Source organism: Rhizophagus irregularis, chromosome 28 (assembly GCF_026210795.1).
Source record: "Rhizophagus irregularis chromosome 28, complete sequence".
In the NCBI taxonomy this organism is placed as follows: Eukaryota; Fungi; Glomeromycota; class Glomeromycetes; order Glomerales; family Glomeraceae; genus Rhizophagus; species Rhizophagus irregularis.
Window position 1 is genome coordinate 80,442 of NC_089456.1, and position 22,456 is coordinate 102,897.

A 22,456-nucleotide genomic window follows, 5' to 3' on the forward strand; every position below is an offset into this window, starting at 1 on the left:
TTTATTTAACTTAAAATAACCGTTGCGAAACGGTTTATTTAACTTAAAATAACCGTTGCGAAACGGTTTATTTAACTTAAAATAACCGTTGCGAAACGGTTTATTTAACTTAAAATAACCGTTGCGAAACGGTTTATTTAACTTAAAATAACCGTTGCGAAACGGTTTATTTAACTTAAAATAACCGTTGCGAAACGGTTTATTTAACTTAAAATAACCGTTTCGCAACGGTTTATTTAACTTAAAATAACCGTTTCGCAACGGTTTTTAAATAATTTTAATGAAAACCGTTGCGAAACGGTTTATTTAACAAAAAAGAACCGTTTTGCAACGGTTTATTTAACAAAAAAGAACCGTTTTGCAACGGTTTATTTAACAAAAAAGAACCGTTTTGCAACGGTTTATTTAACAAAAAAGAACCGTTTTGCAACGGTTTATTTAACAAAAAAGAACCGTTTTGCAACGGTTTATTTAACAAAAAAGAACCGTTTTGCAACGGTTTTTTTAACAATTTTAATATAAACCGTTGCGAAACGGTTTATTTAACTAAAAAGAACCGTTTCGCAACAGTTTCTTTTAACAATTTTAATATCAACCGTTGCGAAATGGTTTATTTAACTAAAAAGAACCGTTTTGCAACAGTTTCTTTTAATGAGTTTAATATAAACTGTTGCGAAATGGTTTATTTAACTTAAAATAACCGTTGTGAAACGGTTTATTTAACTTAAAATAACCGTTTCGCAACGGTTTTTTAAATTATTTTAATATAAACCGTTGCGAAACGGTTTATTTAACTTAAAATAACTATTTCGCAACGGTTTTTAAATTATTTTAATATAAACCATTGCGAAACGGTTTATTTAACTAAAAATAACCGTTGCGAAACGGTTTATTTAACTAAAAATAACCGTTTCGCAACGGTTTTTTTAACAATTTTAATATAAACCGTTGCGAAACGGTTTATTTAACTAAAAAGAACCGTTTTGCAACGGTTTCTTTTAATGAGTTTAATATAAACCGTTGCGAAACGGTTTATTTAACTTAAAATAACCATTTTGCAACGGTTTTTTAAATAATTTTAATAAAAACCATTGCAAAACGGTTTATTTAACTAAAAGGAACCGTTTCGCAACGGTTTTTTTAACAATTTTAATATAAACCGTTGCGAAACGGTTTATTTACTAAAAAGAACCATTTCGCAACGGTTTTTTAAATTATTTTAATATAAACCGTTGCGAAATGGTTTATTTAACTTAAAATAACCATTTCACAACGGTTTTTAAATTATTTTAATATAAACCGTTGCAAAACGGTTTATTTAACTAAAAATAACCATTTCGCAACGGTTTTTTTAACAATTTTAATATAAACCGTTGCGAAACGGTTTATTTAACTAAAGAGAACCGTTTCACAACGGTTTTTTAAATTATTTTAATAAAAACTGTTGCGAAACGGTTTATTTAACTAAAAAAAACCGTTGCGAAACGGTTTATTTAACTAAAAAAAACCGTTGCGAAACGGTTTATTTAACTAAAAAAAACCGTTGCGAAACGGTTTATTTAACTAAAAAAAACCGTTGCGAAATGGTTTATTTAACTAAAAAAAACCGTTTCGCAACGGTTTTTTAATGATTTTAATATAAACCGTTGCGAAACGGTTTATTTAACTAAAAAGAACCGTTTTGCAACGGTTTTTAATTGTCTTAATAAAAAACGTTGCGCGAAAACGTTTTTTATTTTCTAAGATTCAGATCCGATCCGAATCCGATCCGAATCTGTTCGAATCTGATCCGATCCGATCCGATTTGAATGAATAACTGATCCGATTTGATTCGATCCGAAACGGATCAAATTTTTTTGATTCGGATCAGATCACGGATCATAAAAAAGCTGATCCAATCTGATCCGTTTCGGATCAGATCCGCAGATACGAATCAGATCGGTTTTTTTTTGGAACACTAGATTTTAGTATCCCTTGTAAATACTGCTATTTCAGATTCTGTATCATCTTTTGCATCTAAGTTAGTTTTTGCTGTCTAAATAAAATGTATTTATTATTTACATCTATTATAATTTTTTTATATAATGATAATTTAATATTAATTAAACTTACAAATGAATCAAAATTCAATAGCTCATCAAATTCATCTAAATTTATATATTCATATGGTGTAGTCATTTTATTAAAAATTTAAAAAAAAATGATAAAAATAATAAAGTTAATAAGTTGGGAAAAAATTAAGGACGAAAAAGAAAAAGTTTAAATCAGCAAAATCATTATCGAGATTTAAGAAATCTAATCATTTTTGGTACTACATCTGCAGAAATGTTTCACAAATCAAATAAAAGCTAAAAGTACAGGTATTATTTGATTAACAATACCTAGAGGTTTGAAATTTTCCATTGTATATCAGTATGATCAGTATGATTAGCATAATTTTGTATCGTACCTATATCTTATCAATCGTACCTTACTTATCATATATTATACAGTCAACTCTCTATAAATGCACCCTCTATAAATGCACACCCTCTACAAATGCATCCTTTTGCCTGGTCCCAACTTGGGACTTAATGCTAAATGCACACCCTCCATGTTCTACACGTGTAATAATTTTTTTAATTCAATTATATAGTGTAATTTTCTATAAATGCACTCACGTGATTTTTACGTGAAATAGATACCAAAATACTCAATTTAATTTAATGTATTACATGTATTACATTGATTTTCTATTCCTTATTTGTCTATTTATATTAATAAAAATTACTAAAAGTTGTCAATTAAGACATGTATTACTGAACCTATATAATTGCGCGTAGTATGCGCAGTACGCATAGTACGCGCAGTTTAATTAACTTCATACCGGTAAATAGTTATGCCGAAAAATAGAGTCACTTTAACCGACCTTCAAAAATATGAGTTCTGTCTTTATGCTTATGATAATAAAAAGACTTGAACCCAATATGTGAACTGGATAGAAGAAAAATGGGGGTTAGAGTTGATGAGTCCACAATTACAAGAATTTTGAAAAGTAAGAATAAGAGACTTGGTACAGAAATTGCTAATTCAGAAGCAAAGCGCCATAAATCTGTTCTTATTCCAGAACTCGAGCTTGCATTAAAGGAATTTGTATTAAATTATCAGCATAAAACAATTTTGAGTGATGGTGTTTTAACTGAAAAAGCAAAACAGTTAGCTGATGAGTTAAATGTCCCTCCAGGAACATTACAATTTTCTTCTGGCTGGCTTCAAAAGTTTAAAGACCGTAATAATATTCGTCAGGTAAAACTTCAAGGAGAAGCAGACTCAGCTGACGTAGATGCTATTGCTGAAGCTCTGCCATTAATTAGAAATAAATGTTTCAAATATCCTCCCGAACGAATTTACAATATGGACGAAACTGGGCTTTTCTATCGGTAATTTTTTTTAATATTCAAGTTTTCTTTATTTGTATTAGCTCATTATCATCTGATGTATCAGTTATTTTTTAGGTTAGAACCAGATCGAACATTAGTTACACAGCGTCTTTCTGGACAGAAAAAATGCAAAGAACGCCTTTCTGTTGCTTTATGTTCAAATGCCGATGGTTCATATAAACTGAAGCCATTGATAATTGGTAAATATGCAAATCCTCGATGTTTTAAAAACATCAATATCAGAAATTTACCAATGACTTATCGGAATAATTCTAAAGCCTGGATGTTAACAACTCTTTTTCAAGAGTGGCTTCAAGAATTTGATTATCAAGTGGGCATAAAACACAGAAGGCAACGTGTTTTATTACTTCTTGATAATTGTACAAGTCATAAGCTAGAAAATCTAACTCTTTCTAATGTTGAAGTTTGCTTTTTACCTCCTAATACAACTTCAAAACTTGCAAATAAGGACGCTGGTATCGTCGATGTCTTTTAAAAAACACTATCGGTGTTATCATATTAGGCAAGTTTGTTTATAATGCATTATTGTGTAATATTTCAATTCAAATCTTAATTTAATTTTTATTTGTAATATTAGGTGGATGTTAGAAAAAGTTGAAGCTGGTCAACATATACAAGATTTGAAAATGGATGTTTTACAAGCAATACAATACATCATTCAAAGTTGGGATGAAGTTTCAGTCAATACTATTTGAAACTGTTGGAATCATACTAAAATTCTTGGTGGAAATGGTGATGATAATGGGGATGATGATGATAGAGATGATGATGATAGAGATGATGATGATAGAGATGATGATAATGATAGAGATGATGATGATAGATGATGATGATGATGATGATGATAACGGAGATGATGATGATAACGGAGATGATGATGATAACGGAGGTGATGATGATGATGATGACGATTTAGTACTTGATGTTGATCTTAATAAGGCAATTAAAGCTCTTTGTTTACCCAATATGATGCAATTAAAAGAATTTCTAACAATTCCCGAAGAAAATATTGTTATGAAATTTCTGAAGATGAAATTATTTCAGAAGCAAACATATTTAAAAAAAATACCAATCATCCTGATGAAATAGATGATAGTATTGAAGCAGAAATCATTAGTATTAATGAAGCTTTAAAATGCTTAAAAACTCTAAATTTGTTTTTACTTCAACAAGAAAATGCAAATGAACATATAAAATTAGTGGGTATTATTGAAAAATACATTAAAAGAAAACAAGTAAAATCAATGCAACAAACTACTATAGATCAATACTTTAGATAGTAATTACTGCTTTATTTTTCGTAATTTTTGTAATTTTGTAATTCTTCAATTTTATAATAATAAATAATATTTCAATTACTACTATATATTCTTTAAATGCACACCCTCTCTAAATGCACACCGGTGCCCGGTCCCAAAGGGGTGCATTTATGGAGAGTTGACTGTAGTACCGTAATTAAATACTATATACTCCATTTAATTGTATTGCACTTGCACATACTTCCTGTAAGCATACCAGTACTAGAACTCTGATTTCGTGCAGCTTCTCTAACAGATATATTATCTGTTGGAATATGATCTAACTCCAAATATTCTTTCAATTCACCTGCATAATATAAATTATTCAATATTCCACTAATACATCCAAGACGATATTTAAATGTATCATTATAATTTAACTTCTCTATGACTTTGCATGGAAGTACAGGTCGATTTGTATCAAATCGGTCAATTTTTGGAATAAGAATCTTTATGTACTCCTTAATCTCATATTCTAGCTTATGCTTTGATTTTGCAATTATTGCAGAGGTCATTTTCGTGGTATAAGTCTCTAAATTTTGACAAGCAAAGTCTTGTAATACTTGATGTCTCCTTGTTAATTGATTTGTCAGATCTTGTAGTGGTTGTAAAGAATGCTTTAAATGAAATTGAATTAAATAATATTAGTATTTTTTATTATATAATTCTTTAAGATAATAAAAACTTGTCTGTAAAATAGCTAAAAAAATTACTAACTGCATCTTCATTCAAATTTAATTCTTGATTTAAGTTTGTTGAATTAATTTCATAAGTGGTATTGTCAATCAAATCATCTAAGTTATTTATAGATTCTTGAATACTTTCTTCAAATTCATTTAGAATTTCATCTTCAGAAAAAATATTATTTTGAAACTGATTAAGCATGGCAGAATATTCATGTAGAGTTCCACCAAATACAAACTCATATGGTTTTTTATTATGTGCTTTACAAACTAAATTATTCATTGCATAAATTACAAATCTTAAACCAAATGACCAATCTTGATGATTATTATCTTCCATCCATTTTTCTAATTTAGTTTCAAGAATTCCATTTGCTCATTCAACTAGACTTTGACTTGTTGGTCTTCCATTAATAATTTGAATTGTAGGCCATAAATTAACTAATTCAATAATTATTGAAGAAACAAATTCTTTGCCATTATCCAACTGAAGAATTAAAGGTAATCCAAATGTAGTAAAAATATCAAATAAAAAGCAGCAACTTCTATTGTACACTTTGAAGTAAGTGCACAAGCTTATGAATATCTTGTAAAATGGTCATGCATATGAGCAATATATTTAAATTCATTATCTTGCTTAAAGGTCATGTCAATTAAATCAATCTATTTAAATCAAAAACAATTACTTTAATAAATAATTATAAATTTACCTGCAAATGTGACATGAATTTTTGTTCTATAATTAGTATTCCAATCAATGATCGAATCTGTGTAAGTCTCACTGTACAAATATTATATTGTGCCACAAATTTTTTTACAAGATTTTATCAACAATATTCCCATTTACTACTAATTTGATTCCAAGTTTCTTTTTGACCCCTATGCTGAGTAATTGTGAAATGTATTTTGCAAAATCATTATACATATTTTTTACAACTAATACATACAGTATAATGTAGTATTTGTAGAATTAAGAAGAACTTCCTTTATTTTTTGTAGTTTTTTCTGATTAATTAAAGCTTTTTTTTCTTAATTAGTGCTAAGTTTTCAATATATTGTTTAACCAAATTATCAAAGCTTTGATGAGAAATAAATGAATATTCCATAATTTTAGATTTAATATGAAAAAATAAGAAAATAGTTAAATACTACAATTTTCTTATTTATTACTAATCCAAATAGACTATTTTATAATGATTATATAATGATTATATTTTTTTTATGCATTTCAATTTGACACATAAATGATAAATTGATTTGATGCATATCAGACTCAAATTTCAATCTGATGTAAGTTAATTTTAAATTTATGCCTATTTTAATCTGACATATAACATATATATTACAAACTCAATATTCAAGTAACTTTATAAATTTCAAGTTTAATATTCAAATTTTTGAATTGAGTCAATAAACCAATGTTGAGACATAAATAGTAATCTTTAAGTTTATCTAATATTCAAGTCTTTAATAAGTCAACCTAATATTGATTCCATTGGGGCATAGGTGATCTTTAAGTTTGTCTGATATTTAAATCTTTAAGTTGACTTGATGGAATTGAAAAACTAGATGGAGAATAAAGAATATGTTAGTTATTAAAAATGTTATGATTCTTTAATTCTTCTTTACTAGGATACTTAACCAAACTATTAAATTACCAAGAACTGGAAAATAAAATGTAAAGTAAATAAAACAAGTAGTGGACCATTAATTAATATTCATAATTCAATATTTTCAGGAAGTGATCAAAGAATTGGAATAATCAATAATGAATCTTTTAATATTAGTAATTTAAAAAGAACTCAGAAGATAGTTTTAGAAAAGATATATATGCTTTTTTAGCTAAAAATTGCATTGTGGGAACAAACTGGATATTTACTTTCTTAATTAACTGCACAATTTAATCTCAAAATAATAATAATAAATCAAAATAGAGAAAAGTAGATGGTGAAAATTACCAGCCTCATAATACCCATGTGATTATACAGCCAATAGAAAGATGGAATAATGAAGAGTTACAAAGGTTATTTACATTGGCTTTAAAAGTTATTGTATGCCTTAGTAAGTTTTAAAAAAATGCAAGTATACATTTTATTTTATTGTTCAATCTATTTATTTTTTTTATTTTATTAAATAATAAAAGATAAAGAATCATTCAATTCATTGATAAAAATCAAAAATAAGCTGAATAATAAATTGTCAGAATGATTAATCTTAACAATAAAGAACAAAGATGAAGATCATACAGATCTAATGGACTTCATCTTGGATAACATTAATAAACTTAAATTATCAAATGAAGAATATATAAAACAGATTTTACAATTAATTGACTTTAATTTCTTGAAGATTTGCCAGTTGATAGCCATGGTTATTTTAAGACAGCTATTATGAAAAAGTCTCTAGAGGTAGAACATTCTTTTTTATCATACCTTATTATAGGAGCATATTACCATGCCTTGCAAATGTTTTTAAGTAATTTTTTCGCATAAGGCAAAATGTTTTTTGCCTGAAGTAGAAAGTATATTATAGTCTGAGTCTTTAAGCTTTATTATAATATACGCAGGTAGCTCCATTGATATTATATTTTGTCTATGACCATGCCTTGCAAATATTTTTGAACGATTTTTTCGTACAAGGCAAAATGTTTTTTGCCTGAAGTGGGAAGTATATTATGATCTGAACCTTTAGGTTCCATTATAATATGCATAGTTAGATAGACAGTTAATAAGTCATTGATGAATGAAGTTTTTGGTCTATAATAATAATGGTTCCTTCAAGAAATGTCAGAATGATCCTGATCCTGGAAATAAGTCATTATAGAATAATCATCTCCTGAAATTGGAAACACTAGCTGTTATGGACCGAATAAATAAAGTATATTTACTTTGGTCTTTTATATGTATGTTATTACATAATTTTATGATTTTCTTTTAATTGGTTATATATTATTATTAGCATGAAATTTGAAGCATTGCTGTACAAGAAGAGATAGAGAGATACAAAAATGAGTAAGCATCAAAATTTTCAGGAAGAGAGGGTACATCAGAAAAAAAATCAAAAAAATGTAAAGTTACTGCAAATAAAAATGAAATGCTCTCCTGATGAAGATGATGAAGAAATTAAAATTGACTTAAAAAGAATTTCAGATAAATTGCTACATAAACTGAAAGTCAAAGTATGCTAGTGATAAAATTCTAACTTCCTTTTTACTTTGTGTATTTCAAAGTTTGCTTTCATTATCTAGTGGGAAGTAGGTTGCATTAATGTAACTGATCGATTTTGGCGGTAACAAAAAGAAATTATTGAGAAAGAAAAATGGATTAAAATATGATAATATTTATGAGTTATTGTATGTATTTTAAACATTGTATCTTTTAGCTAGCATAACAATCATATCAGGATATATATTAAGCAACTTTCTTCTTGCTATATTTAGAGCTTTGTTTTCGATAATAGTGTTTAAGCAGCTCAACTGGCCATGTTTGTATTCCACCATAATTACAATCGCAGAATGGAAAGAAATAACAAGAACTAATCCCTATACATCTCAAGATTCTCCACTTTCTCGAGATATTTTATTATCTTTATATGATGTCTCATTCAACCATTTTCTTGAATTAGATTTATTTGTGAAAAATGGTGAATTGAAGTTGAGTAAAATAGTCATGTTTAAGGATGTTAGATTGCTTAAACAGTTCAGTTCAAGTTCTAAACCCGATTAAACTAATTTGAATCCAGTTTCAAATTGATCTACATAAATTAATTTTCAAATCATATTTGAAACTATACTTATAAGTGTATTAGTAAAGTTTGCTTACTCAAGCAATTAGTTTAAATCTGATTTAATAATATAATACGCAAAATAATTATTTTTATTTCATTTGTAAAATTATTAATGCATATATGAATTATTATGCTAATATACTTTATGCTCAAAAATTGATTTCAAATCCAATTTAAGCATATTGAGTTTTAAATACTATTAGTAAAATCACATGATCATAAAACTCGATTCAAGTAGTTTTTACTTTGAACTCAATTGAATCATGTTTTCTGAACTCAAATAACATCTCTAGTCACACTCATTCAGGACCCCGGATATCTAATATAAAGGTCATAATGGACTTTTGGCCAAAAACACCCCTTTTTGCTGAAACTCAAAAAATCGTTTTTTGTAAATATCTCAGCATCCAGTAATTCAATTTTAATGAACTTTTTTTTATTTTGTAGCCCTCATTTAGCTCTACAATTTAAAAAATAGTTCATCAAAATTGGACTACTGGATGCCGAGATATTTACAAAAAACGATTTTTTGAGCCCCTGAAAAATGGGCCAATCTGCCGAAAGTGTGACTTATGACCTGTTTTGGAGATATCCGGGGTCCTACTCATTCAATGACATGTAAGTTATATAATTTTATAGTGCATATATGAAATTATAGTTTATATTGTTTTTTTTTTAACATATAATATTATAGTGTTATGAAAGTTGCTCCACTAAAGATGTCTGAGAAAGAACATTGCTTAAATTTTGTTTATCTATTAGATCACCCATTTTTTTCAGGCGAAAAAGAATATGAGCTAATATTGAACTGTGCAAATGTAAGTTCAAAGAAAAGGCCAGACCTCTCTTGCATTATGAATGGCATGCCAATTTTAAATTCAGAGTTCAAACCCTTAGGATATACGTCATTACAACGAGAGAAAGACAGAATTAAGAACTCAAAAATCAGTCAATCAACAATTACTAAGCAAGGGAGGTCCAGAGCTTCAGACAAAGCCTCTATCTTCTTAATCTTGGTAAGTAACAAGTGATTGATTATATGAAAAATAATTTTTTTTGATATAAATTGAATTATTTGATAATCAGGTGACTTGATGGAGTCTTACTTTATGGATTTAGAATACGATAGCTTATACCGCTCATGGCCATTTTTTACAACCAAACTGGTAATAGATAAAACCACAATCCCACTTGCAGGAATCGCAATTCACCATTTGTTGGCTTTAGAAGTATATGATTCATTTTCTTTGAGCGAGTTTACACCCACTGGTCAAAATAGTCCAAATCGGCTAGAAATCGGATGTCCGATTTTAGGCCGAATTTGGTGATAAAGATGGCCGATTTATTAATTTAGGCAAAGTTCCGATTGGCAGGCCGATCGACGCCGATCAGAATATCCAAATTGTATCTGAATTGCTTAGTATTTTTGATCCGAATTGTTTAAAAAATATATTCATAAATTTACCGAATTGCAGTGAATTTATTCTGAATTATGATAAATTTTGATAAATTGCGATAAATTTTAATCTGAATTGCAGTAAATTTTAATCTGAATTGCAGTAAATTTTAATCTGAATTGCAGTAAATTTTAATCTGAATTGCAGTAAATTTTATTCTGAATTGCGGTAAATTTTATTCTGAATTGCGGTAAATTTTCTATTCTGAATTGCGGTAAATTTATTCTGAATTGCGGTAAATTTTATTCTGAATTGCAGTAAATTTTAATCTGAATTGCAGTAAATTTTCTATTCTGAATTGCGGTAAATTTTATTCTGAATTGCAGTAAATTTATTCTGAATTGCGGTAAAAATTTAATGAATTGCGGTTAATTTATTCTGAATTGCGGTAAAAATTTAATGAATTGCGGTTAATTTTATTCTGAATTGCAGTAAATTTTATTCTGAATTATGGTATATTTGCAGTAAATTTTATTCTGAATTGCGGTAAATTTGCAGTAAATTTATTTCGAATTGTAATTAATTTTTTTCTGAATTAAGACAAATTTATTTTGAATTATGGAAAATTCTAATACTAATAATTTGGAATATTAATTACATATATATATAGATTTTTGACGAAAAAAAGAAAGTTTTCTACCAAATTAATTCAGATTCGTTCATTGCGCGTCGTCCATATGTAAATCAGAATCTGAATTATTATGATTGTCGCCGACCGTTGATTTTGATGGTTTTTCTTCTTTTTCCTTGTTATGGTCTTCATCATTTTCGGTGGTGTTGCCAGTTGCTGGTGTTGTCCCTCTACTAACTTCTTCTTCTTCTTCATCATATTCAGTGATTAAACCCTGATCGATATCAGTATCGAATATTAAATCTTGTTGTTGTACAATATAAGACCATTCGGGAGCATTCGACGGATGTGGTCGGTCATATTTTTGTACCTCGTCGTCATATCTACGTTCGCGTATTAATTTCGACTTATTTGACGAGTGTACATCGAGTACATTTCGTAGCAAATTTTTAAGCTGAAGAAACAATAAAATATAAAAATTAAATCCAGCGATTCGTCTGAAAAATCAAGATTCAGAAGTTCTAACCTCATCAGATCTCCACGAATAGTCGTAAATAGCGATTATGGACTTTGTTGGGTCTCCTTCGTCTGTCTCGCTTATTTCTGGAGAATGAAATAAGCGATTGGATAACATCTTTAGTAATCTACGCTTATCATATTTTGTTATCCGTTCATCGTCAAAACTATATAATCTCTTTGCCGCCTTAATTCGGCGGATTTTCTTCTAAAATACGTTATAATTTGAATAAAATTCAATACATAATCGGAATAAAATTCAGCATAATAATTATAAATCATTACTAACGTCGTGTACTCGATTGTTTGAGTGCACCCGATGTTTATTTTTATCGGCTTTTCCCCTATCCATTAATCTTTGATGAGAACGACGAGACTTGTGGAGACAACCCAACCATTTTGTAAGTTGCTTATTCGAAGCGGGAAAACACGGAGCAAGGGCTGAACGCAATTCAGGGACTAGCTTACGACGAATCTTGAGATTTTTCGCGCTATTGAACGTTTCATTGTAATCTAGTCCTCGAGTTTCATCGATGGTTTTCAAAATAGACTTCATTTCAGCCTAAATATAACAATCAAATAATGATAACCGGTACTTAATTACTCAATACTGCAATTTTAAATAACTGAATCAGACAAATAAAATTAATATACCCTAGCTTCTTTTTCGTCGTACTCATCATTATTGTTAGAACCAGACCGTTCTTCCTCCGATTTTTCCTCGTATCGCTCGGACTTTTTTGTCTTAATTCTTTTTTGACGTTTTGCCGGCTGTTCGAGATCCATCTGCCTATGAATGGCTTTAGGCAGACGGATTCTCGAATACCTGTTTAAGCTTTCGCGTAGATCGTCATTCTCGTCTGCAAAGGCCTCGTTTATTCGAGTCAAAAAACGATTTTCGTCGAATAATCGGTTATTTTCGCGTTGAAGCTTTGCATTCTCTACTTGTACTTCTTCAATTTGTTTCTTTAATTTTAGATTTTCTAAATAAAGAATTTTATTAATAGTAATATTTTTTTACGAATAATTCTGAATTTATACGAATGAAGTCAAAATCGTACCTGCTTCTAAATCAGTATCGTCGTCATCGATCATCCTTTCATTACCTTGATCGTCTTTAACCACTAATACGAATTTTTGTGGAATTCGAATATTTCCATATCGTTTTTTCATTTCCGATAACATCTCTTGTTGATCTATAAAAATTATTAATTATCGTACATTGTCACCCCCGTCTGCCACCCGGCGGTAAACAAAGTTCCCTGCTTCTGTTATATGTGCTCTCAGCGAAACATTAATATTCTTGCTTGGTTTAGTTTTATTACTACTTAACTTTCAAATTGCGATAGCTCTCGCCACGATATTTCATCCATTATCTTCTTTCAAAATACAATAGTTCTCTTTATAAAAGTTTATATTTTATTCATTTCATAATTCTTGTTATGACATTAAATTCACCATGAATTTGTCCAATTAAAATTAATTAAGCGAACATTACAGTAAAGTTTAGGGCGAACCTATTACCTTTAAAATAACATTACGCTTTACTAACAATTAATTAAACAAAATTACTTTTTCATCATAAGAAAATAGTAACAAAAACAATCGAAACAATTAATTTTGATATAAAGGGTATTTTATTTATTCTTCATAAAATTCACAATTAACTAATTTACTTAAAGTTTTACATCGTATCTGACGACTGTGGAATTCACTTCCCATTCCGCTCCTATTTAAACCAACTTTCTTATTCTTTCTTTTCCTACTTCTTATTTCTTTCTAATATTTTATATGTTATCTTTTATGCGCTATCTTATATGCTATTTTATATGTTATCATTTCTAATATGTTATACTATTTTAATATGCTATCTTTTCTTTAAAATAATCTTTCGCATATTATGTCGTAAAGATATAATCCATCTTTTGTGGCTGTGCTATCTTTTCTTTAAAATAAAATAATCTTTCAAATATTATATCGTAAAGATCCATCTTTTGTGGCTGTGCTATCTTTTCTTTAAAATAAAATAATCTTTCAAATATTATATCGTAAAGATCCATCTTTTGTGGCTGTGCTATCTTTTCTTTAAAATAAAATAATCTTTCAAATATTATATCATAAAGATCCATCTTTTGTGGCTGTGCTATCTTTTCTACTGCGTCTCGTCAGCTATTCTTCTACTGCGGCTGCAGTTCATCAATATTTTACATGTTCCTATTTTTTTTGTTCCTTTAATTCGCTATCCTTCCTTTTTATATGATTTATCATTTGTGGCTTATGATTACTCCTCCTAATTGTTCCTATTGTTGAACTTGATAAACTGGTTGCTAAGCCACATCGATCAACTCCCCACTTGATCTATTGGTTCTTCGTTAATCATTTAATAAACATTACATCATGTAGATCATTCCTTCTCCTTATTCCTCCATATTATGCGATTACTTCAGTATCTATGGCTACAACATGTCAATCAGCAATTTTCCAAAATTCAATTACCTTTAGGAATATTTGGCGGTTCAATTTCTATAACCTCATCGTCAGACTCTTCTTGAGTCGGCTTAGTCGACTTTGCAGATTTGAGGATCGACTTGATGGGTGACGATTTGCTAGTCTACTTATTGGTTTTGTCACTCGTCTCATTCGGATCACTTTCTTCTTCCGCTCTTCCCCGTTGACGATTAGATCCTTCGCTCGGTGTTTCTTCTTGAAACCTTAGCTGCTTTTGTTTGTTTGACTTGGTGGGTGACGATTTGCTAGTCGACTTATTGGTTTTGTCACTCGTCTCATTTGGATTACTTTCTTCTTCCGTTCTTCCCCGTTGACGATTAGATCCTTCGTCAGGTGTTTCTTCTTGAAACCTTTGCTGCTTTTGTTTGTTTGACTTGGTGGATGACGATTTGCTAGTCAACTTATTGGTCTTGTCACTCGTCTCATTCGGATTACTTTCTTCTTCCGTTCTTCCCCGTTGACAATTAGATCCTTCGTCAGGTGTTTCTTCTTGGAACCTCTGTTGCTTTTGTTTGTTATTTTTTTTATTGTTTTTTTTATTATTGCTATTATTTGACATTTTATATTCACTCAATATTCGTTTAAAAAATCGAAGTGGGTTCAATATCGTCATATCGTCCTATTTATAAATTTAAAAATCATCAATTAATTAATAAGAAAATCGTTAGCGTTCTACTGCGTTGATTTTTCGATTGAAAAATCAACTATAAATCATAATTAAAAAAGACAAATCAATTAATTAATAAGAAAATCGTTAGCGTCCTGCGTTGATTTCTCGATTGAAAAATCAATTATAAATCATAATTAAAAAAGACAAATAAATTAATTAAAATTAAGAAAATTGTTAGCGTCCTACTGCGTTGAATTCTTGATTGGAAAATCAACTATAAATCATAATTAAAAAAAACAAATCAATTAATTAAAATTAAGAAAATCGTTAGCGTCCTACTGCGTTGATTTCTCAATTGACAAATCAACTATAAATCATAATTAAAAAAGACAAATAAATTAAAATTACGAAAATCATTAGCGTTCTACTGCGTTGATTTCTCGATTGAAAAATCAACTATAAATTATAATTAAAAAAGACAAATCAATTAATTAATAAGAAAATCGTTAGCGTTCTACTGCGTTGATTTCTCGATTGAAAAATCAACTATAAATCATAATTAAAAAATCAAATAAATTAATTAATAAGAAAATCGTTAGCGTCCTACTGCGTTGAATTCTCAATTGGAAAATCAACTATAAATCATAATTAAAAAATCAAATCAATTAATTAAAATTAAGAAAATCGTTAGCGTTTTACTGCGTTGATTTCTTGAGGAAAATCAACTATAAATCATAATTAAAAAATCAAATAAATTAATTAATAAGAAAATTGTTAGCGTCCTATTGCGTTGATTTCTCGATTGAAAAATCAACTATAAATCATAATTAAAAAATCAAATAAATTAATTAATAAGAAAATCGTTAGCGTCCTACTGCGTTGAATTCTCAATTGGAAAATCAACTATAAATCATAATTAAAAAATCAAATCAATTAATTAAAATTAAGAAAATCGTTAGCGTTCTACTGCGTTGAATTCTTGATTGAAAAATCAACTATAAATCATAATTAAAAAGACAAATCAATTAATTAATAAGAAAATCGTTAGCGTCCTGCGTTGATTTCTCGATTGAAAAATCAATTATAAATCATAATTAAAAAGACAAATAAATTAAAATTACGAAAATTGTTAGCGTTCTACTACGTTAAAATTTGATATACTTTAATGCGGCAAGTTATACTTTGTCGAAATTTGCAGTAAAATCGAAAATATATTGTTATTATAGCAATACCACTTCGATTAATACAAAATTGTTACTTTTCAACTTTCGCTAAAATTTACAGTTTCTTTTGATAAGGTTTGTTTGGCATCCGAAAATGATAAAGGGATGATAAAGTGATTATCTTGTAAATAAAAGTTATTTTAAAATAAAATAAGCTTTTTATTTTAAAAATAAGCTTTTTATTAAAAATAAGCTTTTTATTTTAAAAATAAGCTTTTTATTAAAAATAAGCTTTTTATTTTAAAAATAAGCTTTTTATTTTAAAAATAAGCTTTTTATTTTAAAAATAAGCTTTTTATTTTAAAAATAAGCTTTTTATTTTAAAAATAAGCTTTTTATTTTAAAAATAAGCTTTTTATTTTAAAAATAAGCTTTTTATTGTAAAATAAGCTTAAATCATATTGCAATTTTTAAAAGTATATTAATTAGAAAATTCGCAAATTTATTATATAAAATTGCCAAATTTGCGAAAAAAAAATATTAAATCCTAAAAAATTATTGAAATAATCATAGAAGCCAGGATTACATTAATTATACATACAAATTATACAAATTTTGTGTTATTCCAAATTTTATAAAAATCGGCCTTTTTACAAATTTGGATTTTGCCAAACTTATTAAACTTATTCAAATACTAAACAAATGAGCAGAAAAAGGTCAGTCTCTAGTATACTTGACGATCTTGATGATGAAGAATCACCTTCAAATCAGCCATCTTCTACTCGTAAAATAGATCAATTTCTGGTATAATAAACGAAGAAATAGTATCTTCTGCTAGACCAACAAGTAATAAAAGAAAACTAGTAGTTTGTAATTGTCCTGATTGCGATGGCAACTTGGTGGATTCTCGCACAAAAGAAATTCACGATTCTAGACATCAAGAATACCAAGATTCGCAAGGTACAATTTCGTCTCAAGTTCGTCAACTTGAAATAGGTGAAACATCAATACCCGCTTCAGCTGGACGAATGATTGATGAATCTATTAGACAAGAATCGGAAAAATCAGATAACAGTAATCAAGATGATGTTGATGATGAACATCAAGATGTCGAATTTAACTTCTTACCTCGACAACGTGCAAGAAAGTATACAAATCGTCCGGAAATTTCAGAAGATCCAGAAGATTCATCATCATCCGAATATACTACAGAGGAAGATATCTACAGTGATACATTGTCTATAGGCAGTGAATCAGATAATGATCCAATTTCTGGAATTTCTGAAATTTTTGAAGACTATTCACCACCTAGTTATGAACCATTTCAAAACCCACCATATTTAGAATCGAATTATGATCGATTTTTATGGATTTTACTTTGGATAATGAACTTTCGAACAAGATTCAATATCGCAGAGACAGCTACTGAGACTCTAATAAAATTTATGAAATTGGCCCTGTGCGAGTTCAGTAGTAACGATTTTAATGATTTCCCAGATTCGCTTTACTTAACAAGAAAGAAGCTTGGATTAAATGACCAATTTCATAGTTTTGTACCTTGTCCGAAATGTCACAAATTGTATAAAAAAGAGGAAGTGGTAGATTTTAAACAAGAGGACAATCCTGCTATAATGAAATGTCAACACATAGAATTTCCCAATTCTTCAGTTCGCAGATCATGTCTTTGCAATACGGCATTGTCTGAAAAAATTAGCGCATCGACAAATCGAACAATAATACGACCTAATTTAATGTATCCGTTTGCTGGAATCAATCAACAACTTGCCACTATGTTTTGTCGGCCTGGGTTTGAAAATTCTCTCCGACATTGGGCTAATCGGTCGAATTTTGATAATATTTTGACCGATATATATGATGGGCAAGTGTGGAAGAATTTTAAAGAATCGGACAATAAAGATTCGCCAAATTTTTTTAGAAGCGAAGTGGCCGATTCTCATCTTGGCTTGATGCTGAATCTTGATTGGTTTCAGCCATATGATAGTACCATTTATAGTATCAGTGTCATATACGCCGCTATATGCAATTTGCCACGCGATATCCGATTTAGACGTGAAAATTTATTGACTCTCGGCATTTTACCTGGGCCAAAGGAGGTCAGCCTACATAAAGTGAACCACTATTTAGCACCAATAGTTAACGAATTGGAAACACTCTGGGCTGGGTTAACACTAAATCGTACTTATGAATGCGAAAATGGAAAGAGAGTTCATGGCACTTTAATCTTAGTATCATGTGACATTCCCGCCGCAAGAAAAATTTGCGGTCATGTTTCTGCCTTAGTTTCATGTCACAGGTGTGAGAAAAAAGCAAATTATGAAAATGGGCAGCATAATTTTGCTGGAATGGATGATGTAGGGTATTCTGCTCGAGATTCGAATGAGCACCGGCAAAACGCATTAGATTGGCGAAGATGCAACTCAGACGCTGCTAGAAAGCGCTTCGTCAAAGAAACTGGCGTTAGATGGTCCGAATTGTTGCGTCTATCATATTTTGACCCTATTAGATTTATTACAGTCGATCCAATGCATTGCTTATTTCTGGGCATTGCAAAGTGGATAGTAAAACGAATTTGGATCGATGGGGGTATTTTGACACCAAATTCTTTGAACAAAATTCAGAAAAAGATGGACGAGTTTCAGATACCATCTGATTTAGGTCGAATTCCAGGAAAAATTCATAGTGGAGAGGGATTCACCAATTTTACGGCCGATCAGTGGCGAATATTCTTTACAATTTATTCAACTGTATCACTTTGGGAACACCTTTCAGACGTAGATAGAAGAATCCTGAATCATTTTGTCAGGGTTTGTTCGATTTTGGTAAATCGGATTCTAGAATCTAATTTGGTGGATGAAGCCCATAGAAGTCTTATCGAAATAGTCAAGCTCATTGAGAATCACCACGGCAGAGATAAAATCACACCGAATCTTCATCTTTCTCTGCATTTGCGTGATTGCTCATCTGATTATGGACCATTATATGCGTTCTGGTGTTTCTCTTTCGAACGTATGAACGGTATTTTAGGTAAATATCCGTTAACGATTTTTTAACAATTTTAACGATTTCAATATTAGCTTATAATTTATTGATTTCGCACTTTTAGGTTCGTTACCAAACAGCAACAGGAAAATTGAGTCTGAACTTATGCATCGATTAATGTTTGATAAACAAATCGAAAATATCATAAGTTCAGGTATTGAAGTAAAAGGTCTTGAATTGCTAAACAGTCAGCGTACTATCGGGTCCCTTTCAGTTACTGATGAATTTTCGTCAGATGAGATGCATCGATTTTGGCTGAATTCACAAAATATTAAAGATTCACAGATTTCTGGCAAAGAAGGCTTTCCAGGTGAATTTCTTAAGCCGGTATCTCATAATATACTACTTTCAAGTGAAATGTTAAATTTAATGGTCGAATATTACAATGCGACTTACGAATCATTTGGATTTCGGAGGCCTCTTGTAGAAGGTTTAGATAACGATATAATAATTAAAGTCAAAATTAACCAATTCGGAAGGTGTCAGATTGGTTCAGAAGTCTTTGGATCGTCATTATCGTTAAGACATGTAAAAAGTTCGTACGTCTTAGCGAAATTTATTACGGATGATGAAGATGTCGACACCTACCCAGGTCAAATTCAGTATTATTTTACTCACGTAGTAGACTTTCCGGATGGTCCCGTCGAACATTTTCTAGCATACGTTCGTTGGTATAAACACGCAAATTCAACAATATTCGATACTATTTCAGCAGTGATGAAATTTGTAATGTTGAGTTGTGGAATACCGAATTTTATCCAATAAGTCGTGATTGTATAATACCTGTGCATCATATTTTAGGTAGATTTGTACCAGTAAGTTACCAAATCTCAAACCGGCAAAATGCAAGAGAGTATTTAGCCGTAAATCCAATTAGTAGAAAATACCAATTATAAACCTATAAGTTTTAGACATAAATTTATAATAAATTGAGTAATTGACTATAAATTTGGTGTTGATTTTTCCGAATTTCTGAATTTTAATGACAAATCATGTTTTTCAAAAGTTAATTTTGATGACTTTTTTTGTATCAATCAGCCGTCAATCAAATATAATGATTTTTTGCCGAATTTTTATCGAATTTTTATTGAATTTTTATTGAATTATCAATTTTCCATAAATCGAAGTACGTATTTGAATATTGGGTAAATTTTAGGTTGATTTGTCATTTTGTCTGATTTTTTTTGATTTCAACCGCATCAACCGTCAATCGGCCGTCAATTTTCCAAATTATAATTGATTTTTTGCCGAATTTTTATTGAATTTTTATTGAATTTTTTATTGAATTGTCATTTTTTCCTTTTTAAATTGGAATTGTAACAAATTGTATATTTGAATATTGGGCAAATTTTAGGTTGATTTCTAATTTGTCTGATTTTTTTTGATTTCAGCGCAGCATCAATCAGCCGTCAATCAAATATAATGATTTTTTGCCGGGAATTTTTATTGAATTTTTATTGAATTTTTATTGAATTGTCAATTTTCCATAAATTGGAAGTACATATTGAATATTGGGCAAATTTTTAGGTTGATTTAACACCGTTTATGGGCGATTTTTTGATTTCCAATTTGGCGATTTCCTAGCAATCAATCAGCCGTCAATCAAATATGATGATTTTTTTCTGGATTTTCATTAAATTGTCCAATTGGCATCAATCAGATGTGCCGATTTGTAATGTCAGTCGATTTTGGTCTGATTTTTAGCTGATTTTCCATATGTCCGATTTTTTTGATTTTGACCAGTGACCTTATATCTAATACAATAAATGTGTTACTGATTTCTGTTAAATGGATATAATGTAATAAGTGATACATTGCAAATCATCATTTATTTATGAGCGAAGCAAATAGTGACAATTGTTCGTCTCAATATAGTCCAAATAATTATTCAACTTCGCCACAATATAAAATGTCTGATGAAAGTATATATATTCATGAATATTTTGATAAAAAGTCTGCCGATTGGAATATTATGGGGTTTTTGGATGAATGCACAGAGAAGTCATATCAGTTGAAGATAAATTTATATCTAAAAAGCTTAGAAAATATTATAAATAATGAGCAAGGGAGTAGGGAAAAAAAGGCACAGCTTCTTTATAACAAATATAAGAAGGTAAGTAAAGTTTTATTATATATTTAATTTTAAGTAGCATATTTGGAATCTTTAAGTTTTAAGCTTGCCTGATGTTCAAGTTTTTAAGTTGACATGACGTTGGTCCTATTAGAGCACAAGCAATTTTTAAGTTTATCTGATGTTTAGGTCTTTAATTTGACCTGATGGGATTGAAAACTAGATGAGAAATAAAGAACATGCTAATTGAGAATGTTTATAACTTTTTGATTCTTCTTTACTAGGACACTTGATTTGACCATCAAATTGCCAAGAATTGGGAAGCAGAACATAAACTGAAAAAATTAGGTAGTGAATCATTGATTAATATTAATAATTTGATATTTTTAGAAAGTGATCAAAAAATTAGAACAATCAGTAATAGATCTTTTAATATTGGTAATTTAAAGAGAACTCTGAAAAGAATTTTAGAAATGGTATAGATGTTTTTTTAACTAAAAGTTGTGAAAAAATATTTTCTTACTTTTATAAATTATGAAAATTATTTATTAATTACGAATATTATTACTTCTTTAGGAAACTACAACTTCTCTGATGAAAAAGACAAAGATGACGAATAAGAAAGTGAGACCATAAATAATTTTAGATGTTGCTTTAGTTACACTAATATGCTTCACAATTCCTTTTAGGAGGATACATTGCCTGATGACGCAAGTTACAAAACCAGCTTCAATAAATCTTACATTATCAGAGAAAAGTGATGATGGTAATTCATCATTAGTGAAAGATGAAAATGATAACAGTGATAAAGATGATAATGAAGATATTCCTGATAAAATTGCTAAACATGTTTTGACAGTTTTATGATGTCAGACTGTTTACAATTGACAATGATACTTCTGTTTATTCTTAATAGATTCTTGAAGAATATACACTTTAGAAGTGCTCATTTTAAAATCTTTCAACCCTTAACTCTAGTAACAAAAAAAAAGAAATTAATAATAGATTTGATTTACCTGATGAGGTTTTCAATTCCTACTTTAAAAACTCACAGAATTGGAGCCTGCCTTTAGGAAAACCTGTTGAAGGTATCTTCTTAATGAATGTGTCTAAATATTTGAAAAGATATAAACAGAAGAAAAGACTGATATCCGTTGAAAAGGCTATCTTACGATATGGTGTTTTGAGACTTATCGATCTTTCAGCTTACATGAAAGCTTAGTTTACAAATAATGATAGATATTTTATGACAAAAAATTATGAAGATATGCTCAAAGTTCTGAAGCTTCCTAA

At 29.3% G+C, this 22,456-nt stretch overlaps 5 protein-coding genes across 5 annotated transcripts; 2 read left to right on the top strand and 3 right to left on the bottom strand.

Annotated features, from left to right (window-relative positions):
- Positions 1-8,509: 8,509 nt before the first annotated feature.
- On the top strand, positions 8,510-9,146 carry OCT59_018669 (uncharacterized protein; the record flags this gene model as incomplete). Its single annotated transcript, XM_066135542.1, has 3 exons — positions 8,510-8,599; positions 8,669-8,709; positions 8,807-9,146. The coding sequence occupies 3 exons, from the start codon at positions 8,510-8,512 to the stop codon at positions 9,144-9,146; spliced, it is 471 nt and encodes a 156-aa protein (XP_066004819.1).
- Positions 9,147-11,323: 2,177 nt separating this feature from the next.
- OCT59_018670 (uncharacterized protein) lies at positions 11,324-12,936 on the bottom strand (the record flags this gene model as incomplete). The annotated part of the gene is made up of 5 exons (XM_066135543.1): positions 11,324-11,689; positions 11,762-11,959; positions 12,041-12,313; positions 12,406-12,734; positions 12,813-12,936. The coding sequence occupies 5 exons, from the start codon at positions 12,934-12,936 to the stop codon at positions 11,324-11,326; spliced, it is 1,290 nt and encodes a 429-aa protein (XP_066004820.1).
- Positions 12,937-13,649: 713 nt separating this feature from the next.
- Positions 13,650-13,880, bottom strand: OCT59_018671 (uncharacterized protein; the record flags this gene model as incomplete). The annotated part of the gene is made up of 1 exon (XM_066135544.1): positions 13,650-13,880. One exon carries the CDS (start codon positions 13,878-13,880, stop codon positions 13,650-13,652), a length of 231 nt encoding a protein of 76 aa, XP_066004821.1.
- Positions 13,881-14,362: 482 nt separating this feature from the next.
- OCT59_018672 (uncharacterized protein) lies at positions 14,363-14,818 on the bottom strand (the record flags this gene model as incomplete). The annotated part of the gene is made up of 1 exon (XM_066135545.1): positions 14,363-14,818. The coding sequence occupies one exon, from the start codon at positions 14,816-14,818 to the stop codon at positions 14,363-14,365; it is 456 nt and encodes a 151-aa protein (XP_066004822.1).
- A 7,050-nt stretch (positions 14,819-21,868) lies between these two features.
- OCT59_018673 (uncharacterized protein) lies at positions 21,869-22,385 on the top strand (the record flags this gene model as incomplete). The annotated part of the gene is made up of 2 exons (XM_066135546.1): positions 21,869-22,021; positions 22,218-22,385. The coding sequence occupies 2 exons, from the start codon at positions 21,869-21,871 to the stop codon at positions 22,383-22,385; spliced, it is 321 nt and encodes a 106-aa protein (XP_066004823.1).
- Positions 22,386-22,456: the final 71 nt, after the last annotated feature.